A 25761-nucleotide genomic window follows, 5' to 3' on the forward strand; every position below is an offset into this window, starting at 1 on the left:
TTGTGTTGATTAATTGGGTTGTATTGTTGCCTCGAACCTCAAGTCAATTTTTTATGTTTGTTGAGGGTGTGGGGGGACCCCTCTACCCGAAGTTTTTTTTCTTTTTGTACAAAGAGCGCTCCGACGCTATGTATTCGAGAGCCTCATTGCTGCAAAGTTTACTGGGAGAAACTATATAAAGCGGAGAGCTGTAGTGCTGCGAGCTTGAGTGTCGCAGCCCGCAACATCGTTAGATGGATCGGGATCATAGGTTTGAGTGTTGCAGTGTTCCAAACTGATGGCCCAACTTTTTGAGGCTGACTGAACAACTTTTTTTTTTTCTCGTTTTTCTTAAGGGTGGCATCCCTTGGTGTTATTAACTTGATTTTCTCTTATATTTTGTGTGTGAGAACATAGTAAGAGAGAAGAGAAGCAAGAAGAGTGTCAGAGAGATATACAACTTATTTCTCCCAATTTTCATAGTGGATTACTTGATGTGTTGTGGCTCCATATATTATTATAAAATTTCGACGTTAAAACCTGATATCCTTTACTTTTCACTGCTTTTTTTTTTTTTCTTTATTGTTGCGGTGTTTTACTTTTCTCCATTCCAACAACCCCTGCTAAGAATAGTAACTTTTGTTATAAACTCTTCAATTTTTTTTAAAAAACTAAAGCTTAGAAAGTAACTTTGACTAAATTAAATTGAAATAAAAAAATTTAAAATTTAATGGAAACTATATATGCCATTATCATTATTAACGTTGCGTTAAGACGCCATTATTATTTGTCAGATGAGCGGACTTGAGAAAGAAATGTCAAATGCGTGAGTTATATGTTATGTTTTTCTATTAAGAAAATAAAAATATTATAAATATTTTTAACATATAACAACCATTGTAATTAATTTTAAAAATTATAAAATAGTTTCTAGTGACAGAGTTTTTTTTTTTTTTTTTTTTTTTTTTAGATTATTCAAAAAGTATTCTGATATTTTTTTTCTTATAATTATAAGCACACCTTCACAGCGCATTTGATAATCTCTACTGCTTAGGGGACTCTGATTAGCATGTGAGGAAGCTATCTTGCTTAAGGAAGCAAAAATGGGAGCTTGGATTCAGAGACGTTGGCTTTTCATACGAAGAAGGAAGAACGTGTGAGCAGTAAGGAGCCCTATATGCGTATGTGCGTGCCAGTTTGTAATGTGTGAGCTTTATACGATTTGTTCATCAAAAGGAGCGCCATTTACTGATATTGGGATCTCTTTTCGTCTTTATTAGGGCTTTGGCATTCGCTTCAAGTGCTCAGTTGTAATTTGTAAACTGTTAACAGCTTCTCACTGCTATAATGGTTTTTTGGTATGTTTATGGTCTCCTCGCTCCCTCCTACACTGCACAATCTTCTTCTTCTGAATTTTTGTGTTTTCCCCACATTTTGGACCCTGTAAGGAAGCTTGGTAGCTTTGAATAAAGTCTTTTCTTGCTTTCTGGTTTGAGTTTGTTGCTTTAATGATTGGGGTTTAAAGGATTTAAGTGGGTGTGTGATTGTCTTCCCTTTTGGCTTCTTCATATCTTTTGTTGTCTTTTGTGATATTTATACTAATTGTTGGTTTAGGTATACCTAATTCTCAGTTGCATCCAAGATTAGCAGCCAAGGAAAGCATTGGGCTCGGTAGAAGAAGCATTCTACTTTTTTGTTGTTATCCATGAAGGGTCTTTCTCAAATGCTTCCTACCAGCAGGAGCAGGTCGCAGCTTAGATCCAATAGATCTGGGTCTTTTTCAGGTTAGTTTTACACCAGTGATCAAAAGATCATTTTGGTTATTGATTTCTTAATCATGGGGGTGATAGCCATATACTTTTCTTCTATTACAAGTAAAAAATAAATTCAATACAGCTTTATGAAGTTGTTATTAGTAGATGAATTAGAACATGCATTATTGTTTTTAATTCTCTCATCTTGAAGCTAAATTTCATAAGAAGTCACATCCATGCTTGTATAAAATTGTTATTTTTTATTATATTAGTATAGTATCTGGGTAAACACAAAGCACAATATATAATTGTCTTATTCAAATATGCAACCTATTGATTATGCTTGTCTTGTTTGTTCAGAAATGGAATGCTCAGAATCAAGAAGGAAGCCCCACTTTCTTGGTAAAGTTTTCATTGCTGCTATTTTGACAACCTTCTGTGTAGTTATTGTGAAGCAACCTCCAAGTTTCAGCTATTCAAATGTGGTAAATGTTTTCCTTTTGTTGTATTGCAATCTCCAAAACTCTTACTATGTGTAATGAGATGAACTCTTGTGAAAACTTGAAGCCATTTCAAGGATACCTTTCATGATAAAAATCTGCCCCTATATGATTTAGTTGCTGGCACTGTAATTGTTGCATATTTTGTGCTAGGAAGTGGCATGCGGCATGTTAAATTTGTGCAATTGAGGCCTTTAAGCTTAAGTATTCAGTTGGTGCCGCGATAGCCTATATTGTTCTAATCAAAATTTTAACCAAACAACTATACAGGTTATGATGTCATTTTCTTCTAACTTCTATATTTCAGAAAACAACACTTAAATTTCTCAAGTTCATTTTAGATTATGGTCATTTGACTCATTTACTTTTACTTTGATTTCTAATCAATAAATAAATGGAATGTATGCTATGTGTTATCATAGTTTTTCCTCTTTTTTTATGGCCAGACCAATCAGCTACTTGCAATATTCGGATATGTGTTGCATTACCAGTTTACATTGGCATAAGTTATTCTAGTTCATTGTGCCTTTGTCAAGGGATGCATTAGTTAGCGGAATAAATTTAATATTTAACTCTTTAATTATTGTTGTACCAAGGACAACTGTGGTGTTCTCTATCTTGTTTTAGACAGGTCATAATCTTGCAACCCTTTCTCTCTCTCTCTCTCTCTCTCTCTCTCTCTCTTTTGGGTTTTTGTTTTGTGCCGGAAAATTCTTTGTGGTAGAGATAATATAACATCCTAGGTTGTACGAAGATCCCTCACACATGCATTTAAATTGAGAGTAGCATAGATATATGAGATTTTTTTATATGGACAACCGAAGAATGGAAAAAACTATAGGTCCTTATTTGAAATAATTGTACTAGTGTGAATCGAGAGTTATAAAAGAAAATTTTCTTCATAACTAGAGAAAGCATTATTACAATGTAATAGATTTGAATTATGAGAGCTATTTTCTTTGGTAGAGTCTAGATGTATGCAACCAATGGTAAACAATATAAGTCAATTGCTAGAGGTTGTCCGGTTTGGTCATTCTTCTGATAAGAGGGGAGACTAGGAGACTGGGAGGCAAGCATCAAATGTCGATGGTTAGTAAATCCTGGTAGCTAACTAATGTCTGATAATTGATGATTAAGAACATCAAAGTTAGCCAACTAGACCGTTCTTCTAATTGGAGTTATATTGGAGGTTGGGCAATCGAGAGGGCTAGTGTCGTACATTAGTGACTGCCAAACATTGAGCAATGGTCGTTTACAAGCGTTTGCTAATAGTCGATGAGAAACATTTGGAGTCAGGTGAAGATGGTTGATCCATTTAATCATTCTCTTGATGGGAGGGAGATCAAGCGGCCTTCAAGAAAAGCACCAAATATTAGTAATTGCCAAAATATGGATGTTGGCAAGTTTCAGGCTGTGGGTGGTGAGGAACATTGAATGTCGGGCAATAATGGATTGTTTGCTTGGTCATTTCTTTAATATGATGGAAGAGCATATGGTCGAGAAATGAATGTCGGACATCAATTATCGGTCATTGGCAATAAATGTTAAAAGTTAGGTGACGATGAACAATTGACTTGATCATTCACCTAGGAGGAGATTAGACTAGGTGACTAGGAAGTTGAGCGTTGGGCATTGGTAGCTGGTAGGTGTTGGACATTCTTCTTTTGCATGTGTAGGGAAATGATTGATGAAGAATGTTATAAGTTGAGTGACGGTGAGTGCTTGGCTTCATTGTTCTCTTGATAAGATGGATGATCGAAAGACCAAAAAGATGGGTGTCTAAAATCAATATATGGTAGATGTTGCATGCTAGTTGTTGGCAGACATTAGACCATGGTTGATGAGGAATGTTGGATTCTGTGCTAAGGTTAGCGATAAGCTTGGCCGTTATCTTGATAGGAGGAGAGATTGGGCAACCGGCGAAGATGAGCGTCGGATGTTAGACACCAGTTATTGGTATGCATTGAGTGATAATCTATGGGAGATGTCAGTAGCTGGCGACAACTGATGGATTTGTCCTAAATAAACGACATTCTCTTGAACTTAGAATTGAGCTATCTTGGATGTAGTATATTTATGTTGTCAAGATGCTCATTTCTACTATGAACAAATAAAAGTTGGAGCATGTTGAAAACCTTAAATGGCCTCAATAGGGTTTTAATTATACTTAAGTACTTGATGTGGGTCCATTTGGACTTGGGTTGCGTGATTTTAGTTCCATGAGATTTTTCTTATCGAATTCTACTGGCTTGAATATAAATTTGTTGAAAATAGAACCTAGATGATCTAGCAATCGAACAATGTATTTGAGACTAAAAACTTGCATTAAATTTCGTGGCTTGCTAGGCAAATTTTGCAAGCCATATTAGTTTTCTAAAATAGAAATTTCTTATATAAAAGCTGTTTATCTAAAGTTAAACCTCCATAATTTCCTGAACTTAATAAATATGCATTTCTTGCAAAATCAGGTAAATATTGTGTAGCCTTACCTGCCCTTTAATTTTTTTTTTAATTTCACTTCTTGTGTTTTTCCAAAATTATCATGGTTGGAAGTTGTTCCTAAGGACTTTAATACACGACATCATTCTTTTTTACTAATCTAGTCGAACTCAACAACCACTACCCCCTCAATTTCTTATGGTGCAAAGTCCCAGAATATATAGCGATCTTTATTTGCACTATGAAATTTTAATCATGGCTGAATTTTTTGTTCATTTTCTTATGTCTGCTGCTGATGATTTTCATTGAATTCTAATTTGTTCTTACAATTTTTAATTCTCCTTATATCTTAACAGTTCGCGCATCATGAACTGGGAGTTACACATGTTCTAGTGACTGGAGGAGCAGGCTATATAGGATCACATGCTGCACTTCGGCTCCTGAAGGACTCTTACCGAGTGACTATTGTGGTATCATAGAATCCCTCTTTGGAAAACCTTGTTTTAACCATGCAATGCTGCATAAGGATAAAGTTCTGAAGCTTTTATGACCAAAGGAAACATTTTTCTATTAAATTTTGTACAGGACAATCTTTCCAGGGGAAATATGGGGGCAATTAAGGCCCTGCAAGAGCAATTTGCGGAGCCTAGTAGACTACAATTCATTTTTGCTGATCTTGGCAATGCTAAAGCTGTATCCTTGTATGCTCAATTTACTAACTCTATAACATATATATTATTACAGAGGCCTTTTTTTTTTTCCTTAGCCAATGTTCAGGTCAGAAAAATATTTTCTGAAAATGCGTTTGATGCTGTCATGCATTTTGCGGCAGTTGCATATGTCGGTGAGAGCATGCTTGAGCCTCTAAGGTAAATCAATTTTTCTTCTCACTTTGGGAGCATAATTTGGTGACAAGAGCTAGGGAAAGTCTTGTTGTTTCTCCCTTATTTCGGAATAAGAGTTGTGCAAGCTTATCTTGGTGCATATGTCTTTATATTTTTAGTGCGATAATTAGACTCCCTTGATATAAAATTAATATTATTGTGTGCCGGAACATTCGCGACGGTAAAGAGATATTGGGTTTAGCATCCTACCTTTGTATGAAGATCCAACTTACACATAAATAAGAGAGATGTGTGCAATAGTCATAAGACACCAAGATTTTTACATAGAAAATCCAAAAAAAGAGAAAAATCAGGAGGCCAGCCCTAGTTAAAATGACTCTACTAGTGTTTGTAGTCGATTACAAATGATGTTGTTTCTAGAAGGAAGGCCTTGGCTCAATGTAACAAATATATACATATAGGGCACGTTACATGGTGGGTGTTAGAAGCATCCAGTGATATGAGAGTTGTTCTCAAAAGAATGTTGGCTTGCTCGTTTGGTCGGTAGGACCGAGTTAGGCGATGGAGGTTAGAGGGGACGTAGTCGGGTGATTGAGGTAAAGGGGGTCGTTATCTGGTGACAGAGGTTAGAGGGAACATAGTCGTTTGGTGACAGGGGTCGGATGGACAGTAGTTGACGAGCAATCGTGGTCGGAGGGACCATAATCGATGGACAAAGAAGGTTAGAGGGACCATAGCCAACGAGTGACAGAGGTCAGAGGGACCGCAATCAGTGGGTGATAGTCGTCAGAGGAGCTATAGTTGGCGAGCGATGGTGGTTGGAGAGATCACAATTGGTGAGTGGTGGTGGTCAGAGGGATGGCAGTCGGCTGGCGATTGAGGTCTGAAGGGCCGTAGTTAGTGGGCGATAGAGATCAGAGGCCGTAGTTGATGGGTGAAGGAGGTCAGAGGGACCGTAGTCGGCGGGCAACAATGGTTGGGGAGATCATATTCGGAGGGCGACAGAGGTCAAACAAAGGCCCAGTGGTGGTTGCGGACTGGAGGTCCAAGAACGATGGTTGGGCAGAAGTCCAGCAGCAGTGGCCTGGTGGCGCAAGTTCGTTGGCGGTGGTTCTAGGGTGGAGCTCCGAGATTTTTCATGTCTCAGAGTTCTATTGAGTCTCTAGCTTAGGGTCAAAGCGTTCAAAGGTCTACGCCCCCTTTCATGTGAGAAAATGATGTCTATTTATATATTTTGAGTGGAATGATCTATAAATATGAAGAAGATCCATGACAAATCCAAAGTGCTCCATTGGGCAACCCATATTTATCACCTCAATCATGCAACATTTAGTCAACATTTAAGTGCCTCAATAGTGTCAAAATTAAGTGATCTTTGACTTGTCGGATTTGTCTCGTCGAAACGCTCGATTCGACTATAAGCATTTCCATATTTTAATATCATTTGGTCATCCAATTAATGCATTAGAGCTTCCAAATATATTTTAAGCCCTTGATTTGAGCCCATTTGAGCTCAAATTGGACAGATTTTAGTGTTGTGGGGTTCGTCTCATCGAGACATTCAATTTGAGCATAAGTTTGCTAAAATCGAAGTTTGGATGTTCTCAGTTTAACTTTAGAAGTTTCCCATTCATATATTGATGAGGACATCATCAGCGATTTCGACACGTGTACCATCGGAGACGCCGGAGATCGACGGCCATGATCAGGAGTTTATATTTTGAGTCATTTTATGTAGTAGTTTATTTTATTTTTAGTTTTTACTGTTTTACCCTTATGGGTGGTCATTTGATATTGTAGCCTCGAGGGCATTTATGTCTTTTATTTTTTGTTTCATTTTGGCCTATTTATATGAGGCATCATGCATTGTACTAGATGATGAATGATATGATATATCTTTGATCTTCTTCTTCTTCTTCTTGTGAGTGCACTAGAGAGAAGGGAGAGCCCAACGAGTGGGCAAGCGCAATACCCACCAGTCACCGGAGGTGTCCGTGGCTTGTGGTTTTTTCTAATTTTCGTTTTCTATTCTAGTTTCGTCTTTTCCCACCGGTTCCTCATCATCTTTCCACCTTCATCCCGCAACCAAAATATCTCCCATTGATCCTACCAAATCCCTCTTCCAAATCCCACCTGCCGGCCTAAGCTAGTGGCCACCTCAACCCAACGCCAAACCTCCATGTTTCCCCTTGACTGTCGGCCCCCTTCCACCTCCCACATCATTATGATGATTTCAATCATCATAATGACTCCCTAATTTGGGTTCTTTCAATAAAGGGAGAAGTTAGCAAGTTTGAAATTCAAAATTTGAAATAAAAAAACTTCCATATTTGCAAAAGTTCAAATAAAGAAATATTTCGAATTTCAATCCAATTTAAATTTCATTTAGTGTGGAATTATTAATTTCCCTCTTATTTGACCTCAACTTGTTTGGAAAGCAATTAGTTTCTCCCTAATCCCCTCTCCCTCCCTCTCAATGCCGCCGGCCACTAATAGTGGGCTCCCCATTAATTCCCATTAAAAGCCCCTATCCCTAATTAATTTGATTTTCAAATTTCAAATTAATTCCCTCCAAATTTACTTAAAATTTGAAATTACCTTCATATTTGGAGTAAATCTCATTCTCTCCCCCTTGTCAAACCGCCGGCCTCATGTTTGGCTCCCCCCCCCAATTAACCTCCCATCAATGCATTAATTAATTCCCTCCAAAACTAATCAAAATCTGAAATCAATTTCAGTTTTGAATTAAACCCCTACCTTCTTGAGAAACCATAGTTCTCTCATGACACTTGAAGCCAAGAGAGAAGACAACCTCTCCTCCCAACCTCGTCATTGGTGCATGGCCAATCCGGAAGTCGACCACCATGGTTTCTTATTGGATGATCAAGGACGAACCAACATCCTTGAATCTCCTTCTCTTTGATGTGAACCTAGACGTGGATTCCTTCGTGGAGGATAACTTACATCGCATCCAGTTTACGCTAGTACCTTCCATCGAGGAGCATATTCCTCCTGGACGTTGGATACTCACTAGTCATCCCGTGGAATCCCCGCCGCCGACTACTTCTCCAACGGACTATACCTTGAGCACCATTTGTCTCCTAGTGGCATTGCTCGGTTTGCTCTCAATCTTCCTCCGTTAAAGCCCCACCGTCAAGAGCGTGAGTGAGGGACCCAAGGTGAAAAGTTCTATTTGTTAACCGTGGATTATTGTTTCTTCGCCATAACATTATACTCTATTTTTATGTTGTTAAATTGATAGCATCCCGTTAATATAGTTGTAACCGCATACCTTACATAATTTCTACTTGATAATTCTAAAAGTCTAACTTGGGTAAGCATTAATTCTATAACTAGTAAGGTTTTAATATTCTTATATTAAAATTCCCAAGCAGTTCTTGTTTCCATGCATATGTTTTACATCATATATGCTTCAAGATTAGTACTTGATTAAGACGATTTTTGGTGACGTATCCGTTGTTCCATATTTTTGGATGTCAAAACTAGCGGGGTTCAAAAATACATAACTGAGCCTTTCAAATTACAAAATATGAGGCACGACCAATCTCTAGACGTCAACATGGACCTCCCTTTGGGGTCATGAACCAAGAAAAATGCCCTTGATTGTAATTTTAATTTTTCCTGTTGTTGTTTTGTTGATTAGAGCGAAAAATATCAGAATATTGCGCTGAAATACTCTTAAATTTGCTTAAATTTGACTATAGATGCTTCATTAGGCTTTGAAAGTGTTAAAATTAAATTTGGAACATGGAAAAATGATTCCGGGGACCTAAAAAATGTCTGAATCAGACTGTCCGAACTGAAAATCAGGCATGGATTAATAAGTCAAAATGGTCTGCCGCCACACACCTCCGATAGGCGACTATTCACGCTTGGCGTCTGATCATGGAAGTGGGTACATTGTCCCAAAATTTTTGAAATTTTTATAATGAATTAATTATTTCCTTTTTTAATTTCTCCAAAAATAGGAAAAATTCAAGAAAAATTTTGAAAATTAAAAAAAAATTGAAATTTTTGGGAAGGGAAATAATCAATTATATGTATATTTATTTTATTTTTAATTTAATATCTTCCTTTTTATTTATGTAAAAAGGAAAAATTAGATTTTTGGCTTTAAAAATAAAACAAAAAAAAATCATAATTTTAAGGAGAAAAATTCCAAGCCTATCCCTTTCATGGATCTAAAAATGTTTCCCTTGGGGTTGGGGAAAAATGCACGATTTTCTTACACAAGCTCCAGTTCTACCATGTAAAAGGAGGGAGCAACTATCCAACAAGAGTTGAATGCCGTCAATCTCCAGTAAATGCCTATACCTTTTACACATGCTTCAATTCTCCCTCGTAAAAGAAGGGAACAACTCTCCGACAATAGTGTAAAGGATGTCAATCTCCGGTAAAGATCTAGTCCTCTGATGTAGGCAATCGTAGGTGTATGTTGATGGTGGCAGTTGGAGGGTATGTTGCTGATGGTGATCGAGCAAGGGGCTGATGATGAGTTTTAGGAGGTGAGGGGATGACGATCGTGGTTGACAAGAAAAGGACCGATGATGGCAATGGTCGAGTTGCATTCTATTGAAGGAAGTATGCATCCATGTTGATCGGGGCGGATAACATACAACCCACTGGAGGGGGTCGGGTGGTGTGTCGTCTAAAACAATTTAGCAACACATTAACAGTGCCAATTGAGTGGAGGCCTGATGGTGACAAGGCTTTAATCTTTTATTAAAAAATGAGTTGAAGAGAGATGCTTCAAAGTACTGTGTAGAAGAGGTCAAGAGAAATCCATCGAGGATGTTTGAACTATCCAAGGTGCTTGTCAAAGAATTGCTTGATGGCGTTAAACCAGTTGATATAACTTCACTAAGTATATTTGATATATCAGAGATCATTGTCAGAGCGTTGCTCAATGACGTTAACTTGTGCGGCGGAGGTTGGAAGAAATCCACTAGGGATATTTGACTTAGTCGAGATTGTTTTTCAGAGTGTTGCTCAATGATGTTAACCTGCATGGAAGAGCTTGAGAAAATCCGCTAGGGATATTTGACATATCCAAGATTGTTTATAAGAGCATTGCTTGATAGCGTTAATCTGTAAGGAAAAGATTGAGAGAGATTCACAAGGGATGTTTGATCTATTGGAGGTTATTTATTAAAACATTGTTTGATTGTATTAACTTGTTTGGAAGAGGTCAAGAGAAATTCATAAATGGATATTTGACCTATCCAATATTGTTTATAAGTGCATTTCTCAATAATGGTAACCTGCATGTAAGAGGTTGGGAAAATCCACTAAGGATGTATAACTTATCTGAGGTTATTTATCAAAGTATTACTTTGTGATGTTAATCTGTGTGGAAGAGATCTTAAGTAATTCAACAAAGATGTTTAAACTATCTGAGGTTGTTTGCCAAAGTATTATTCATGGTGTTAACCTATGTGAAAGTGGCCAATATATATCTGCTATGGATATTTGACCTATCCAAGATTGATTGTCAAAGTATTGTTGGATGGCATTAACCTGTTTGGAAGAGGTTGAAAAAATTCAATAAGGATATTTGACCTATCCGAGGTCGTTTGTCAAAGCATTATTTGATGACGTTAACCTATATGGAAGTGACCAGGATAAATCCACCAAAGATGTTTGATCTGTTTAAGATTATTTGCCAAAGTGTTACTTAATAATGTCAACTGCATGAAAGTTGGAAAAAATACACTAAAGATGTTTGACTTATTCGAGGTTGTTTGTTAAAACATTGCTTTATGACGTTAAAATGTGTGGAAGCAGTCGAGGGAATCCACCAAGGATGTTTGATCTATCCGATATTATTTTCCTGAACATTACTCGATGACATTAATTTGCATGAAAGTGGTTGGGAGAAATCAACCAATGATCTTTGACCTATCTGAAGTTGTTTGTCAGAGCATCGATAAGTATAAAGAATGTTATATTTTATTTGTTTATTTGTTAATGAAAATGTGTTGTTTTAGTTGTGTTTGTGTAGGAAAATATAGGAAATAGACAAAATTTTTAAATATGGTAATACGATAATCCCGCCGCGGAGCCATCATTGACACCTACGAAGCGCCAAAATATGGACATGGCGGCGCCCAATCTTTGTTTGACAACGCCGCAATGTCGGAGGAGTCAGCGTCGCAAAACTCAATCTCTGTCTACACAGCACTGCGACGCCAAATTTTAGCACCGCTGAGTCAAGGGAGTGCGGCATTGCGGCGCTCAACCGTTAACATTGCCATGATACTACAGTTGTAACTATTAAGGCCACGATCGACCAGCGAAGCGACGCGACGATTCATTAAACAACGGATGCATGCCAGCAAGCACCGCAGCGGAGGAAACCCTTTGGCGCTGCGACATTAGCTCATTTTTTGGGCATCACGGTGTAAGTGTCTCGAGCTTCGTGATGCTAGAATCCATTTTGTGTGCTTTTCTATAAATAGTTTGTTTGTAATGTTACTAGAAGAGTTCAACCACTTTTTAAATTTCAATCTTTATAGTGCTTCTCTGTTTTTTTTCTTAGGAGTGACAATTAAAAGAATTTATAGAAGTATCAGATACATTCCATTAGAGTGTTTGACTTGTATTTGTGGAAGCAAATCTGTAAGTTCAATTAGTGTAGATGAGACATTGAACTCATCCGATGATATCTTTTCTTCTATACTTTCTTTTTTTGTGCAATTAATGAAAATGAATATGTTTTACTTATTTTTCATGTCTGGCTAAATTATCTGGTTTTGAATTTATGGTGTAAGTGAAATATGGAGTTCAAATGAATTCCTTTCATCAATAATTTCATAATATTTTTTTAATATATCAAATCTTTATATAATACATGTAGTGGCCATATGTGTAGTTAATATTATGTGTAATATGGAGCATTGGAATAGAAAAACAGGCACAATCATATATGTTGGATTATGCAAGCATAGATATAGTGCTTGTCATGTATCAACTTTATAAAGATGAATTGTTATGAGTATATTTTAACAGTATATGCTTTACTTACTCTTCTAAGATTTGTATAGGGTAACAGACTAGGAGAGTTTAGAATGATATTGAGGTTAAAAGAGTTTAATATGTCCTTTGCAAGTAGATATTCTTCCTCATGGAATCAATAGTCTACTCTAGCACTATATTATTTTACTCGACAAGTATACTTGCGTATATTAAGTGAGATTTTTATAATTTTTATATCAAAGAAAATCTAAGTATTGTTTCAAGCCCTAATTAATTTTCACTATTCTTTAAGTTACTTCACCGCCCCATCAAATTTTTGGTGCAGTTGCCGATGAAGAATTTGTTTTATTTGCAAAGTTACTATATTACTAAATTAATTATAGAATTATACCTACTCATACTTTATTAATAATATATCTATATTGCATTTGGTGTTGTTATTTACATTGCATTGCATTAATAGTTAAATTATTAGTCATATTTACATTATGTCATTTAAGCGTCGCGGCGCCAGATATCACAACGCCACAGTGCTTGACTTGATTTTAGTACAGTTCCATAAATTGAAATTTAATAGATTTAATAATTATATAAGTAGCGCCACAACGTTTATCTTTGAAGCGTCGCAGAGCCAGTCAAACTCAGTCATTAAGCATTGTTAAGTCATTAGTTAAAATGAATCATACGGATTGAAAGTCACATTATTGGTTTCGGGTAAACGCCGTAGTGTTGGAACTAGCATCGTGGCGCCACATCATTTTCATTTTTGGGCTTAGACTTGTCCAGGCTAATGAAAATATATTGTGATAATTTAACTTCCGACTGCAGTGTTTTTGGCTAAAAATAACAAAAACAGTAGTCAAAGCAAGCATATTAATATTAAGTACTTAGCCATAAAAAACGTGTTAATGAAATACAATGGTTATTGAGCATATAAACACTGAATTGATGATAGCAGATTCTTTAACTAAAGGCATGCCACCACAAAAGTTTAAGGATCATGTGGTCTGCATGGGTTTAGGTTGATTTGGTTAATTTCATTGGAAAATGAATTTGGTTATGATGTTTTTTCATATTTTAGTTATTTATGTAAACACATTTATGTAATGATAAACATCATTAAGTTGGACTTTGAATAAACTTAAGATTTATTCATTAAGTTGAATAAGTAGATAAATAAGAGATGTTATCATTGTGATGTATTGGAGATAATACTCGTACTTAGAGGACCGGTCACCTTAATTCATGATTTTTGTTTCTTATTTTATTTGTGATGAAATATTTGAACCAAGTGGGGGATTGCTAAAATAACTATCATTAATGGTTCAAAATATTCCTGATTAATTTATCATTTTTCAGTTTTTAATTCAACTTTTAAAACTGACCATTTTTAGTTTTAATTTAACATTCAAAATGACCGTTTCTCAGTTTTAATTTAGCTTTTAAAATTAAAATATCAGTTTTTCCCATGATGGGCAGCAATTAATTCCGATTTTTTTAATATTTTGGGTGTCTAAGTCTTTCTCTCTGCCACATCTAAGAAGAAGAAACATAAGTATTATTTTGGAAGAGAAAAGATTTAGAAGAATTCAAAATTAGTAACGAATGCAATCAAATTTCAATGGTCGATGGTATATAAATTTTATTTATGAATTAGTTTTCTCATCTTTTGTTTAGCTGATTCTATATTTCACAAACTTATCTCGAATCAAGCATCTGTTGTTGAATTTGAGAAACTTGTGTAGAATCGACATTAATTTTTCCAACATGTAGAGCTTATCGGCATTCACTTTTAATTTACTGCTTTGTTTTCTATGAATATGTTTAGCAGTTAGGATGTTATGGTATAATATTTATTTGACTGTTTGATTTTGTTAGAACTTATTGTATTTATATCATTCAAGTGCTTTTTCATCTCTAACATTAAAGGTTTAATTATTTGTTTCTTCATTACTACAGGTATTATCGTAACATCACAGCAAATACACTGATCTTGCTTGAAGCTATGGCAACACATGACGTGAAAACACTGATATATTCTAGCACATGTGCAACTTATGGACAGCCTGAGAAGATGCCTATCACAGAAGAAACTCCACAGGTTAGTATGTGATAATATGTGATCTTTTAAATGCTATGCAGCATGCAGAAATGCCTAATGGCCGGTTTGGTTGGGCATTTTACCTATTTTTCAGTAGCTTGTTTGGTAAGAAATATGGCTGGTTTTTGAATAAGTGCTTTTAGAACGATGCCTTAGGCTTCGTTTGAGATGGCTTTCTTCTTGCTTTCTAAAATAACTTTTTAGTACAAAAATTTTTTGAATTTGAAAATTTTGTACTAGAAAGCCATTTTAGAAAGCAGTATGAAAGTTGTCCAAAATAAAGCCTTAAATTGCTTCCTAAAGTAGCTTTTTGACAATAGCTTTTTAACCTCTGCTGCAAAAGAGAAGCCTAACCTAGCGAGTCCTTATCTTTTGAATAAAGTTTAACTCTCTAAATAAATCCTCTTTAAAAATGATACATTTGTTTTCACTTGTCCAAAGCTGATGTGTATGTAGGAAACAAAATTTCATTAAAGCCTAGCGTCCATAAGAACTGAATTAAAAAATGTTAACTCATTTTTTTACTTAATTTTTTTGTTCAGGTACCTATTAACCCTTATGGGAAGGCCAAGAAAATGGCAGAGGATATAATTCTAGACTTCTCTAAGAAATCAAACATGGGTGTTACAATTTTAAGGTACTGCATTTACAACAAACTCATCAATCCTAAGTTGAACTTTTAAAGATGATCATTGATTCCCATTATTCTATCTCTGTCAGATACTTTAATGTGATCGGATCGGATCCGGACGGAATGTTAGGTGAATCTCCAAAACCCGAACTACGGGAACATGGTCGCATATCAGGTGCTTGTTTTGATGCCGCATTAGGAATCATTCCAGGCCTTAAGGTATGCCATCATTTCCATCATCTATTAGCTTAAGAGCTCATATGATTGCTGATAGATCAGGACATGCTTTGAAAAATTATATAACATATTAGAGTTCATCACATGTATACTGAAGAGAAGAACTCATGTTAATTCATTAGGTGAAGGGTACAGACTACGAAACTTCAGATGGAACTTGTGTCAGGGACTATATTGATGTTACTGATCTTGTTGATGCTCATGTTAAGGCCCTCGACAAGGCTGAACCCAACAAAGTTGGCATATACAATGTTGGCACTGGAAAAGGTCATCTATCTACAAATATTTATGATGTTATATTGAATTTCTTCATCTTAAATTTATGTTGTTCCAGTAACACAACATTGAAAGTGAAGAGATGTTGATATGAGTTCTTCTGCATCTATTATTCAGGAAGAACGGTGAAGGAGTTTGTGGAAGCTTGTAAGAAAGCAACTGGTGTTGAAATCCAAGTGGAGTATTTGAATCGCAGGCCCGGCGACTATGCTGAAGTTTACAGTGATCCATCCAGGATTCAAAGGGAGCTGAACTGGACTGCTCAGAATACTGATCTTCTTAAGAGCCTTCAGGTTTCCTGGAACTGGCAGAAGTATCATAGACATGGTTATGGCTCTCCCCTGGCCATTGCGTTTTGAGTGTTATATCATTATATGTGAATGCTCAAGTTATGTGTGCCAGTATATGCTTGCTGCCTTGCTGGTATTAGCATCTTTTTCTTCTAAGGTTTTTTTTTTTTTTAATGGAATGTGGAAGATTTTAATATTCTTATTTAAGCAATTACTATTGTTTTACTTACTAGTTACCCTTTATTTTATGTATCGTAAAGATATTTTTTGTAATCTTGTTTGTAATTAAAAACTAGTGTTATTAAGTTTGTAGATCAACTAATTCCAAGAATTACGAGGGACGCATGATGAGAAGATAGATGTACTAAATGCTGTTGTAACTTGTAAGAGACATGCTAATGATTAATGCTATAAGCTGCATGGATGCCCTCCCAGGTACAAACTAAGGAGAAATTATTATGTGTGATCATCTGACGGTCCAGAGATAAATCAGGATGTGTCATGTCATTTTTTTTATTGTGTATCGGTGTTGTTTACCGGATAATGTAGCATATCTTGATTCGCCTTTGAACGTCGTCCGGTGACTGTATAGAATAATTTTTCCAACATGTCCATTTGAATTCCATCTACAGTAGATAGGCAAAAATGCAGCAAAGAAAGATGAAAGGGTTCTTTCATAGTTTAGAGCATAACTAGTATGAAAAATTAATGGTAATATTATCCGTTCTTCACTTGCCACTAGAAAAACACACAATCAGATGCAAGTGGATCTATTAGATTAAGGCTTCGTTTGAGATAATTTTCTTACTATTTTATGAAGCAACAATAAAAACAAATGCAAGTGGATCAATACATGTGTTTATACCGCAATTTATCCTAACAAGATGTAACATTTGATGTCCATAAATTAAACCTGTTCATGGATCACCCAAAGACAACACACCTCAATGCCATTCATCACCTTCTTCATTATTTGAAGGTTGGTCAAGAATGAGAGTGAACTTTTCGATCCTATTTAGGCTTCATTTGGGACGGTTTTTTTACTGCTGCTTAAAGTAGTTTTCTAGTATAATCATTTTAAGAAGCAGCCAAACGAAGCCTTAATCATCAATTTAAAGCTTTTTTATGCATATTGGGGGATCATACCTTGATACAAGAAGGATTGTTGCAAAGTTTTGCATCTTTCTAGGGGTATTTTTGATTTCTTGGAATGCAAAGAAACAACTTAAGATCTTCTGTTGAAGCTGAGTGCCATGTGTTAGCCATAACTTCTAATGAACAAATATGGCTAATCCAACTGTTGAAGGATCTCTTCTCTTCATGTTTTACTGTAATAGGTTGTAAGGAAGAAATCTAGAGGGAGGGAGCATTAGATGAGAGAAGAAGGGGAAGTGCAACACCCTAGTATTAACTCTTAAGTTTTGAGTGAAGGTGGCTATTAATTAAGCAGAGTCGCATAATTTGCAAACTGATTAGGACAAAGGTGGCTGGGAGCAAATCGCATGAAGAAGCGGGTTCAACTTAGAAGAGATTATTCTGTGCAGACGCCGAACACAATTTATCATTCTGAGACCAATCAGAATGCGTCATGTCAGTGGTATCGAGCGGTACTGAGCAGTACCGAGCCGGGTACCGAACAAGTGGTGATGTGGCGCATTCTTGTTTGTCTCCAAATGATGTTCGACGTCTGCACAAAATAATTTCACTCAACTTAGTTACTTCATGTGAAATGAAGGGTGCCTGGTTGAATACAGTGTGAATCCTATAAAACTGCAAGGCAGCTCTAAAAAAAAAAGTTCATGAACCAGTTCAATGTCCTTGTTTATTATAATTTACAACAATAATTTTTGGAGGGAATACTTTTTCTCAATTTTAGCAGAGTTAGAAGAGGCATTAAATCTCTTGAAGTATCTTTATAATGTCCTTTTGAGTAAATAAAGTAGATTGATATTTATTTTGTAATTATTTTAATATTTCAATTTTCAATTTCTTTTAACTACAATATATATAATATAAAATAATTTCTCCATATAAGGAGACATGGGAGCTAGAATTTGCATTAATGATTATTAATTTGAGTAATTGAATTACTTATTTTTTCCTCTCCTCTAACCTAATTACCGGGTTGGCTGCCTTATCTTTAATGCTCTCTCTCTCTCATCTTTTTTTTCCCTCATTAAACTTATGCCAAATTTCTTGAAGAATTAGCAGTGGCAGAGCCAAAAATTTTATTTAGGAGGAGGGGGCCTAAATTAAAATAATTTTGTTTGCTATCTTGTTACTATGGGATCTCGGTTTGGAGGCAAGAGAGGAGCAAAAGATATTTAAATGAATTTTACTCAACATTCTTTAAAATATTTTTATTTCATCCAATTTAAGTGAGTTTCAATTTCAGCTAAATTTTACACGAGATTTTTTAAAATAAAATTTCAAATATAATGAGATTTTAATAAAATATAGAAAAAAAGGAAATGTATTGATTGCATAGCATAAATCTGAATAAAAATAGAGCTTAATGATATCAGAAATCAACGATCTTTAGCTCGTTGGATTCGTCTCGTCGAGCCGCTCAATTCGACTATAAGCAAATAAATTTTGGAAACCGTTTGATCATCCAAATTATGTTTTGAACCTTCCAAATGTGCTTCGGGCCCTTGATTTGGACTCATTTGGGCTCGGACTGAGTCGAGTTTGGTGTTGTTGGGTTCATATTTTCGAGAGGTATAATTCGACAATAAGTTTATTGAAATCGGAGTTCAGATGGTCTCCGATTTAATTTTTGAAGTTTCCAAATTGATTTTTTCTCGAAAAATGTGCAGGTGAACCTTTGCTCTTCCTTCGGTGGTGGTGATTGGTTGAAGACATATTTGGTTGAAGATAGATATAATTGTATTTTTTTAGGGGGGGCACGTGCGCCCCTGGCCCCCCTCCCTCCGCCACTGAGAATTAGTATATTATGACATTTTTTTTTGTAAAAATTTAAAGAACTTCAATTCTCCATGTATTTAGGGAATGCATTATGTAAATTAAATTCATTAATAAAGATTTGTAAAATGTCATAAAAATACCATTTATACTATTTACTTTGAGGGCTTTCACTACATTTCAACTAATATTGGGTATCAAATATATTGAAAACTTTAAAGACGTAGAATTTTCACTATATTTATGTAACGACACAAGACCTAAATTTAGAATAATTATTTATTTCATCTATTAATTAATCTATCAGAGCTTCTAATGATACATTAATATAAACGAATCAAGTAGAAAAAAATTATAAATCATATACATCAAAATATTTTTACATTTATTCTTCAAAATTCAATTTATAATTACTAGAAAACTAATCATTATATTCATTAGGCTATCTTTCAATACTCCTAACTACAAAAGAATAAAATTAAAATGCAGAAAACAAAATGAACTTGAATTCAGATTTGCCTTACTCCACTGGGTTCAGAGCCGTTCATAAAAAATATGTAAAAGCAACGAAGTGAACTAATAGCTTAGTAGGTTATCAGAACTTACAATTATAATTAATGCACGATAATAAAAATAATATGCATATAATCATTTAGTTCAAAGCAGCATAAGCATGTAACTGTAAAAGCATATAGCAACCATTATAAGTAATATCATTTCATATAAATAGTAGAAATAATTAAAAGCAGCATAATTCAAATTCAGCGATCAGTGGTCATATAAATGATTAATACGTTACAATTATTTACTAAGTTTAAAATGCTAAAAAATAGAAAAAAAGTAATCATTGCTCAATTTCATTAATGAATAACAAAATATTTTTCTTCAAATAGTATTGATTATAGAAGAGACAATTATTGTAGATTAAGTTAACTTTTTTTAATATATAGCACTAATTAAAACTATTGCGAACTAATAAGATTTGCATTAATTTTTAAATTCTTAAATTAACGAGTCTTAAGGTTTCCATTTTAGTAGAGTGATTTTAAAATAATTTGATAATTAGACGATCTTGCTAAAAAAAATTTATAACACAATCTTCTCACACACATCATTTGAAATGAAAGTTAAAAAATATGAGAAAAATTAAAGAAAAAATAAATATAAAGAAAATTAGTTTTCTTAAAAATAAAAACAAATAAGAGGTTATTATTACTATTAAGTTACTATTTATTTGTAAAAATTATTTTCAGGGTTTAAGCCTTTAGGGGGGATTTTAAGTTAATATATGAATTTATAATATGAAAGATGTTTTAGAGGGTAAAATATGTAAAGTTTAGGTATGAATATGCAAAATCTCTCATTCAAATATGAAATACCAGAAAGTTTAAGAACTTAGCGGGAGGCAGCGACCGCCCATTTCGCTTGAACATAAATTTATAAAAAAAAAAAAAAAAAAAAAAATTGCATGTGAGGTTTATCATAAAATTTAAAAAAAAAAAAAAAAAAAAGTCAAGACACTTCCATATAATTAATGGCATCATCCACGCTCAAATCCGCCGGCGAGATCCAAAATCTCATCTTTTCCCAAAACCGCAAGCTCACTCACCTCGCTCGTTGCGGCCGCATCGACGAAGCCGTCAAGCTCTTCGAATCCATGCCCGCCCGCAATGCCGTGTCCTGGAACTGCATGATCTCCGGCTTCGCCAAAAACGGCCGAGTGGCCGACGCGCGCCACCTCTTCGATCGCATGGCCTCCAAAAACTTAATCTCATGGAATACCATGATCGCTGGCTACTCCCACAACAATCACGTCCTCGAAGCCTCCCAGCTGTTTGAGGAAATGCCCAAAAGGGATAGTTACTCCTGGACTCTAATGATCTCTTGCTACTCCCGCAATGGGGAGCTGGAGAGAGCAAGGTGGCTCTTTGATTCCATGCCTGGAGTAAAGAATCCAGTTTGCTACAATGCCATGATAGCTGGATATGCCAAGAATGGGATGTTTCAAGATGCCATTGTTTTGTTGACTGAGATGCCGGTGTCAGCTCGTAACATGGTTTCGTGGAACTCAGTGCTCGCGGGATATACACAAAACCAAGAGATGGAACAAGGTTTGAAGTTTTTTGGAGAGATGCAGGAGAAAGATGTGGTTTCTTGGAACTTGATGGTTGAGGGATTTCTTCAAGTTGGCGATCTGGAATCAGCTTGGAGTTTCTTTAGGGCAACTCCATGCCCAAATGTCACGTCTTGGGTCACCATGTTAAATGGATTTTCGAAGAGTGGGAATATTGATGAAGCCAGGAGGTTGTTTGATGAGATGCCAGAAAGGAATTTGGTCGCCTGGAATGCAATGATCTCGGGATATGTACAGTTCTCGCAAGTAGAAGAGGCTTATAGGCTTTTCGGTAAAATGTCGGAGAGGAATTCTGTGACTTGGACTACAATGATTAATGGGTATATTCGAATTGGGAAGCTTGAGAAAGCTAGGGAGTTGCTTGATTCAATGCCCTTCAAGAATGTTGCAGCACAAACTGCAATGCTAACTGGGTATGTTCAGTGCATGAAAATGCAAGAAGCTGTTGAACTCTTTGAGAAAATTAGTACAAAAGATGATTTCTGCTGGAATGCAATGATCTCTGGATATGCTCACTGTGGAAGAATGGATAAAGCAGTGGAATTATATAAGAGAATGCCAACAAAGAGTTTGTTTTCCTTGAATACTATGATCGCTGGGCATGCTCAACAAGGCGAGATGCAGAAAGCCCTGGAGGTTTTCAAGCAGATGAAAGAGAGGAACACAGTAACTTGGAATTCCATTATCTCTGGCCTCACCCAAAATGGATTTTACTGTGATACAATTAAGCACTTTGTGTTGTTGAGAAATGAGGGAAGGAAACCAGATCCGTGCACGTATGCCTGTGGTCTCGCTGCTTGTGCTTATCTTGCTGCTTTGCAAGTGGGGAAGCAACTTCACCTTCTTCTTGTGAAAAGTGGTCATGCTAATGACTTATTTGCTGGCAATGCTCTGATAAATATGTATGCAAGATGTGGAAGGATTTCAAGTGCCAAGCAGGCCTTTGATGAGATGGCTTCTGTAGATCTCATTTCATGGAACACATTGATTACTGGCTATGCGCTGTATGGCTTCGGTAGGGAGACAATATCACTTTTCAAAGAGATGGAAGTTAACGGATTTAGACCTGATGATATCACTTTTGTTGTTGTTCTATCTGCCTGCAGTCATGCAGGGCTAATTGATGAAGGACTAAAATATTTTGATTCCATGAGCAGAGACCATTCTGTCGAACCTGTGGCTGAACACTATGCTTGTGTGGTGGACTTGCTTGGCAGGGCTGGGAGATTAGAAGAAGCATATAAACTAGTTACAGAAATGCCCATCAAAGTAAATGCTGGTGTTTGGGGTGCATTGCTTGGAGCTTGTAGGATGCATGGGAACCCAGATATCGCAAAGTTTGCCGCAGAGAAACTATTTGTGATAGAACCTCAAAAGACCTCCAATTATGTTCTATTGTCAAACATAAATGCTGATGCTGGGAGATGGGAAGACGTGGACAGGGTGAGGAGTTTACTGAAAGAAACAGGAATACAGAAGCAGCCTGGTTGCAGCTGGATTGATATAAATAACAAAGTATGTTCCTTTGTTTCTGATGATCCTATGCAGCCCAGAACAACTGAAGTCGGATTTGTCCTTGAGATGCTGTGTGCCCATATTAGAAATACAGAAATCATGCCTTGGTCATCTTTGTTAGACTGTGGATAATTACTTCAGAGAGCTTTTCTGCTGAATCTGAAGCTCTTTTCACATAAACCTTCATGCTGCATAGGATGCGTGAGAAAATAGAACTGATAGATAGAATGCTCAAGTCATGTTAATATTTGACTGCATGTTTATTTCACATGTTTTCTCAAATTATTAGCATTAAGAATTGCATTTGTCCCTCAGCAAAGCAGTCACTTTGTCAGTCTCAGAAGTTACAGCACTTTGCCTCAATGGGTGAGTAAAGATTTTGCAACTTGAGGAATCAAAACTGCACGCCTCTATTCATGCCTTCTGACTGCTAAAAGCACTTTAAAAGGTAACATATCTTCTTCAGATTAAAGACGTTGGAGAACCCACCAAATTTTGCGATCATGTAAATAAGTGTTCAACTGAGGTTTTGTTTGGGATAACTTTCTTACTGCTTCTGAAAGCAGCTTTCTAGTATAAAAATTAAAATTTTTATACTAGAAAGTTGCTTTCAGAAGCAGTAAGAAAGCCATCCCAAAGGACGAAGCTTGATTGATACTCTTGATGTCAATATAGTAATTTATATATAGTTTTCGTTTGTCAATGCAGCATTTTCTGTTGGCATAATACACAAATTAATGGATTGTAGTACATTTTTCAGTTGTAATAATTGTTGATTGAATATTGTAGGAGAGCAGCAAAAATTTATATAGTTTACCTGTTTTAGTAGAGTGGAAGCTCGCAAATCTGCATTCATAATGCTTTAAGAATCTTTCAAAATTATAAGTATTATGATTAATGTTTTATGGCCATTGGAACCTCAAATATTTGCTAGCCATTGATACTCAAGTAGGTGGTTCATCTTTCTATATATCTAAGTTAACCGTTGTATTATCTGTGGTCTTCATATCAATGAAAAGAGCAAGTTTTCTTGTCAGTTTGTCTGAAATAATTGTATGGGACAATAGTTTGGATAAAATCATTTTTATACCTTGAACACATAACCTTAAAAGGAAAATTCCAATCACTAGTGGCATGTGTAGCACCTCCTAGTTACTAATCTGGACTGTAAATTACATTTTTCCTAGAACCGACGATCATAAGATCGTCTTCTTCCTCAAGATTAAGCTGTAGTTCCTACAAACACTGAAGGAGTTTTTCCCTCGTTTCTACACCAATACAACCAATCAGTAAGTCAAAATCGCTTTACTCAAATAGCTCTACATGAGATACCCTTAGATTCTAAGTTTGTGAAATGTGTGCTGTTGGCAATTACCACAGAAAAAGAACATAGTGTTTTAGCTGATTACCTTGAGGTCCACCCTGAGCAGATACTGCCTAGCTTGTTCTCCTTACTACCACCATCCATGATTGCGGTAGGGAAAGTGTAGAGAGCTGTTGGAAAGTGATGGGAAGAGCTAGGATAAAAAAGGAATATGTCACAGTGCCCAGAAGAAATAACCAATGCACTAAGAATAGTACTTACAAATTGGACTCGCTACATTATCACGCCAAACAATTCCTATAACGATGCCAACGCCCTCTCTGATCTCCAACACTCTTAGCTTAATATTTACAGCACCTTGATCTCCAACAATCCCTATTTATATATATTTCAATCTTACATGAAATATTAAGCTAAGAGGGTTGTCATGGAAGTCTCCAAAAATGGCTTAAGAAACTCTAGAAGAAAGATCCTTCTTATATCCAACACACATATTAAAGAGGAAGCCATCTCTCATATGTATCTTGAGGTAAATCTCATCATCCATATTTCCTAGAGATCTTATGATCAAAACCTAAGGCTATCAGATGGATCGAGTAACCGTTGACATGATTCCTAAGAAGAATACTTTGGGAAATCCCACACAACATCGATCCATAAATAAATATGATTAATTATTATTGTAATATATCAACTATTTGATTTTTCCTCCTCAATGTGACATATTAGTAGAATTCAAGTTGGATGGATGAAGTGGAGGAATGCATCAAGCTTGTTGTGTGATAGGAAAGTACCACTCAAATTTGAGGGAAAATTCTATAAAATGGTGATTAAACATGCAATGCTTTATGGCGCAGAATGTTGGCCATTAAAAGAGAAGCATAATATTAAGTTACGTGTTGCAGAGATGAGGATGCTCAGGTGGATGAGTGACTTTACTCTTAGAGACAGGATATGAAATAAGCATATACGCGAAAAGGTGGGAGTAGCTCTAGTGGTAGATAAGATTAGAGAGAGCCGCCTTAGATGGTTTGGTCACATAAAATGGCGGCCTTCCGATGACCCAGTTAGGAGAGTAGATGTATTAGATTTAATCTATGTTAATAAAGGTAGAGGTAGACCTAAAAAGACTTTGTTAGAAAATATTAGAGATGACATTTTCTTTCAACAACAACAACAACATCAAGCCTTTATCCCACTACGTGGGGTCGGCTACATGAATCATTTTTCTCCATTGTGTCCTATTAAAAGTCAAATTCTCGTTTAAATCTAATAAAGAAAGGTTATTCCTAATATTTTCTAACCAAGTCTTTTTAGGTCTACCCCTACCTTTCTTAACAAAAGTCAAATCTAATACCTCTACTCTCCTAACCGGGTCATCGCAAGGCCGCCGTTTTATGTGACCAGACCATCTAAGGCGACTTTCTCTAATTTTATCTTCTACTGGAGCTACTCCAACCTTTTCACGTATATGCTCATTTCGTATCCTATCTCTAAGGGTAAAGATGACATTTTCTTTATTAGATCTAAATGAGAATTTGACTCTCAATTGGACACAATGGAGAAAGATTATTCATGTAGCCGACCCCATGCAGTGGGATAAAGGCTTGATGTTGTTGTTGTTGTAATGTGCCATATCTGAACCATCTTATCTTATCACTACTTAGGCTTCATTTAGGACAGCTTTTTTACTGCTTTTTGAAGTAGCTTTTTAGTATAAAAATGTCTTGATCTAAATTTTTAACTAGAAAGCTGTTTTAGAAAGCATTAAGAAAACCACCCCAAACAAAGCTTTGATTATGGGTATTCTATGGA

The 25761-nt window shown here is 35.8% G+C and overlaps 2 protein-coding genes across 8 annotated transcripts; both read left to right on the forward strand.

Annotated features, from left to right (window-relative positions):
• The first annotated feature begins 1007 nt into the window (after window positions 1–1007).
• On the forward strand, window positions 1008–16429 carry LOC110092833 (probable UDP-arabinose 4-epimerase 2). Of its 7 annotated transcripts, none has more exons than XM_020817523.2 (12): window positions 1008–1142; window positions 1260–1337; window positions 1594–1763; window positions 2094–2218; window positions 5029–5142; window positions 5258–5365; window positions 5450–5541; window positions 14473–14614; window positions 15157–15251; window positions 15335–15464; window positions 15605–15749; window positions 15876–16429. In XM_020817523.2, exons 3-12 carry the CDS (start codon window positions 1685–1687, stop codon window positions 16115–16117), a joined length of 1272 nt encoding a protein of 423 aa, XP_020673182.1. In that variant the 5' UTR covers window positions 1008–1142; window positions 1260–1337; window positions 1594–1684; the 3' UTR covers window positions 16118–16429. The 7 variants fall into 7 exon arrangements, with proteins under 7 accessions (XP_020673182.1, XP_028551523.1, XP_020673180.1 ...); XM_028695690.1 differs by having other exon boundaries at window positions 1611–1763; XM_020817521.2 differs by having other exon boundaries at window positions 1014–1164.
• Window positions 16430–20463: 4034 nt separating this feature from the next.
• On the forward strand, window positions 20464–23452 carry LOC110092783 (pentatricopeptide repeat-containing protein At4g02750-like). Its single transcript, XM_020817451.2, has one exon. It carries the CDS (start codon window positions 20508–20510, stop codon window positions 22752–22754), a length of 2247 nt encoding a protein of 748 aa, XP_020673110.1. The 5' UTR covers window positions 20464–20507; the 3' UTR covers window positions 22755–23452.
• The last annotated feature ends 2309 nt before the right edge of the window (window positions 23453–25761 follow it).

The sequence above is a fragment of the Dendrobium catenatum genome, unplaced genomic scaffold (assembly GCF_001605985.2).
Source record: "Dendrobium catenatum unplaced genomic scaffold, ASM160598v2 fragScaff_scaffold_665, whole genome shotgun sequence".
NCBI classification, from domain to species: Eukaryota; Viridiplantae; Streptophyta; class Magnoliopsida; order Asparagales; family Orchidaceae; genus Dendrobium; species Dendrobium catenatum.

Coding starts and splice junctions, on each gene's coding strand:
- LOC110092833 (XM_020817523.2), top strand. CDS start 1,685: ATGAAGGGTCTTTCTCAAATGCTTCCTACCAGCAGGAGCAGGTCGCAG. Junction 2,219..5,028: donor GTTTCAGCTATTCAAATGTG/GTAAATGTTTTC, acceptor ATATCTTAACAG/TTCGCGCATCATGAACTGGG. Junction 15,750..15,875: donor CAATGTTGGCACTGGAAAAG/GTCATCTATCTA, acceptor TCTATTATTCAG/GAAGAACGGTGAAGGAGTTT.
- LOC110092783 (XM_020817451.2), top strand. CDS start 20,508: ATGGCATCATCCACGCTCAAATCCGCCGGCGAGATCCAAAATCTCATC.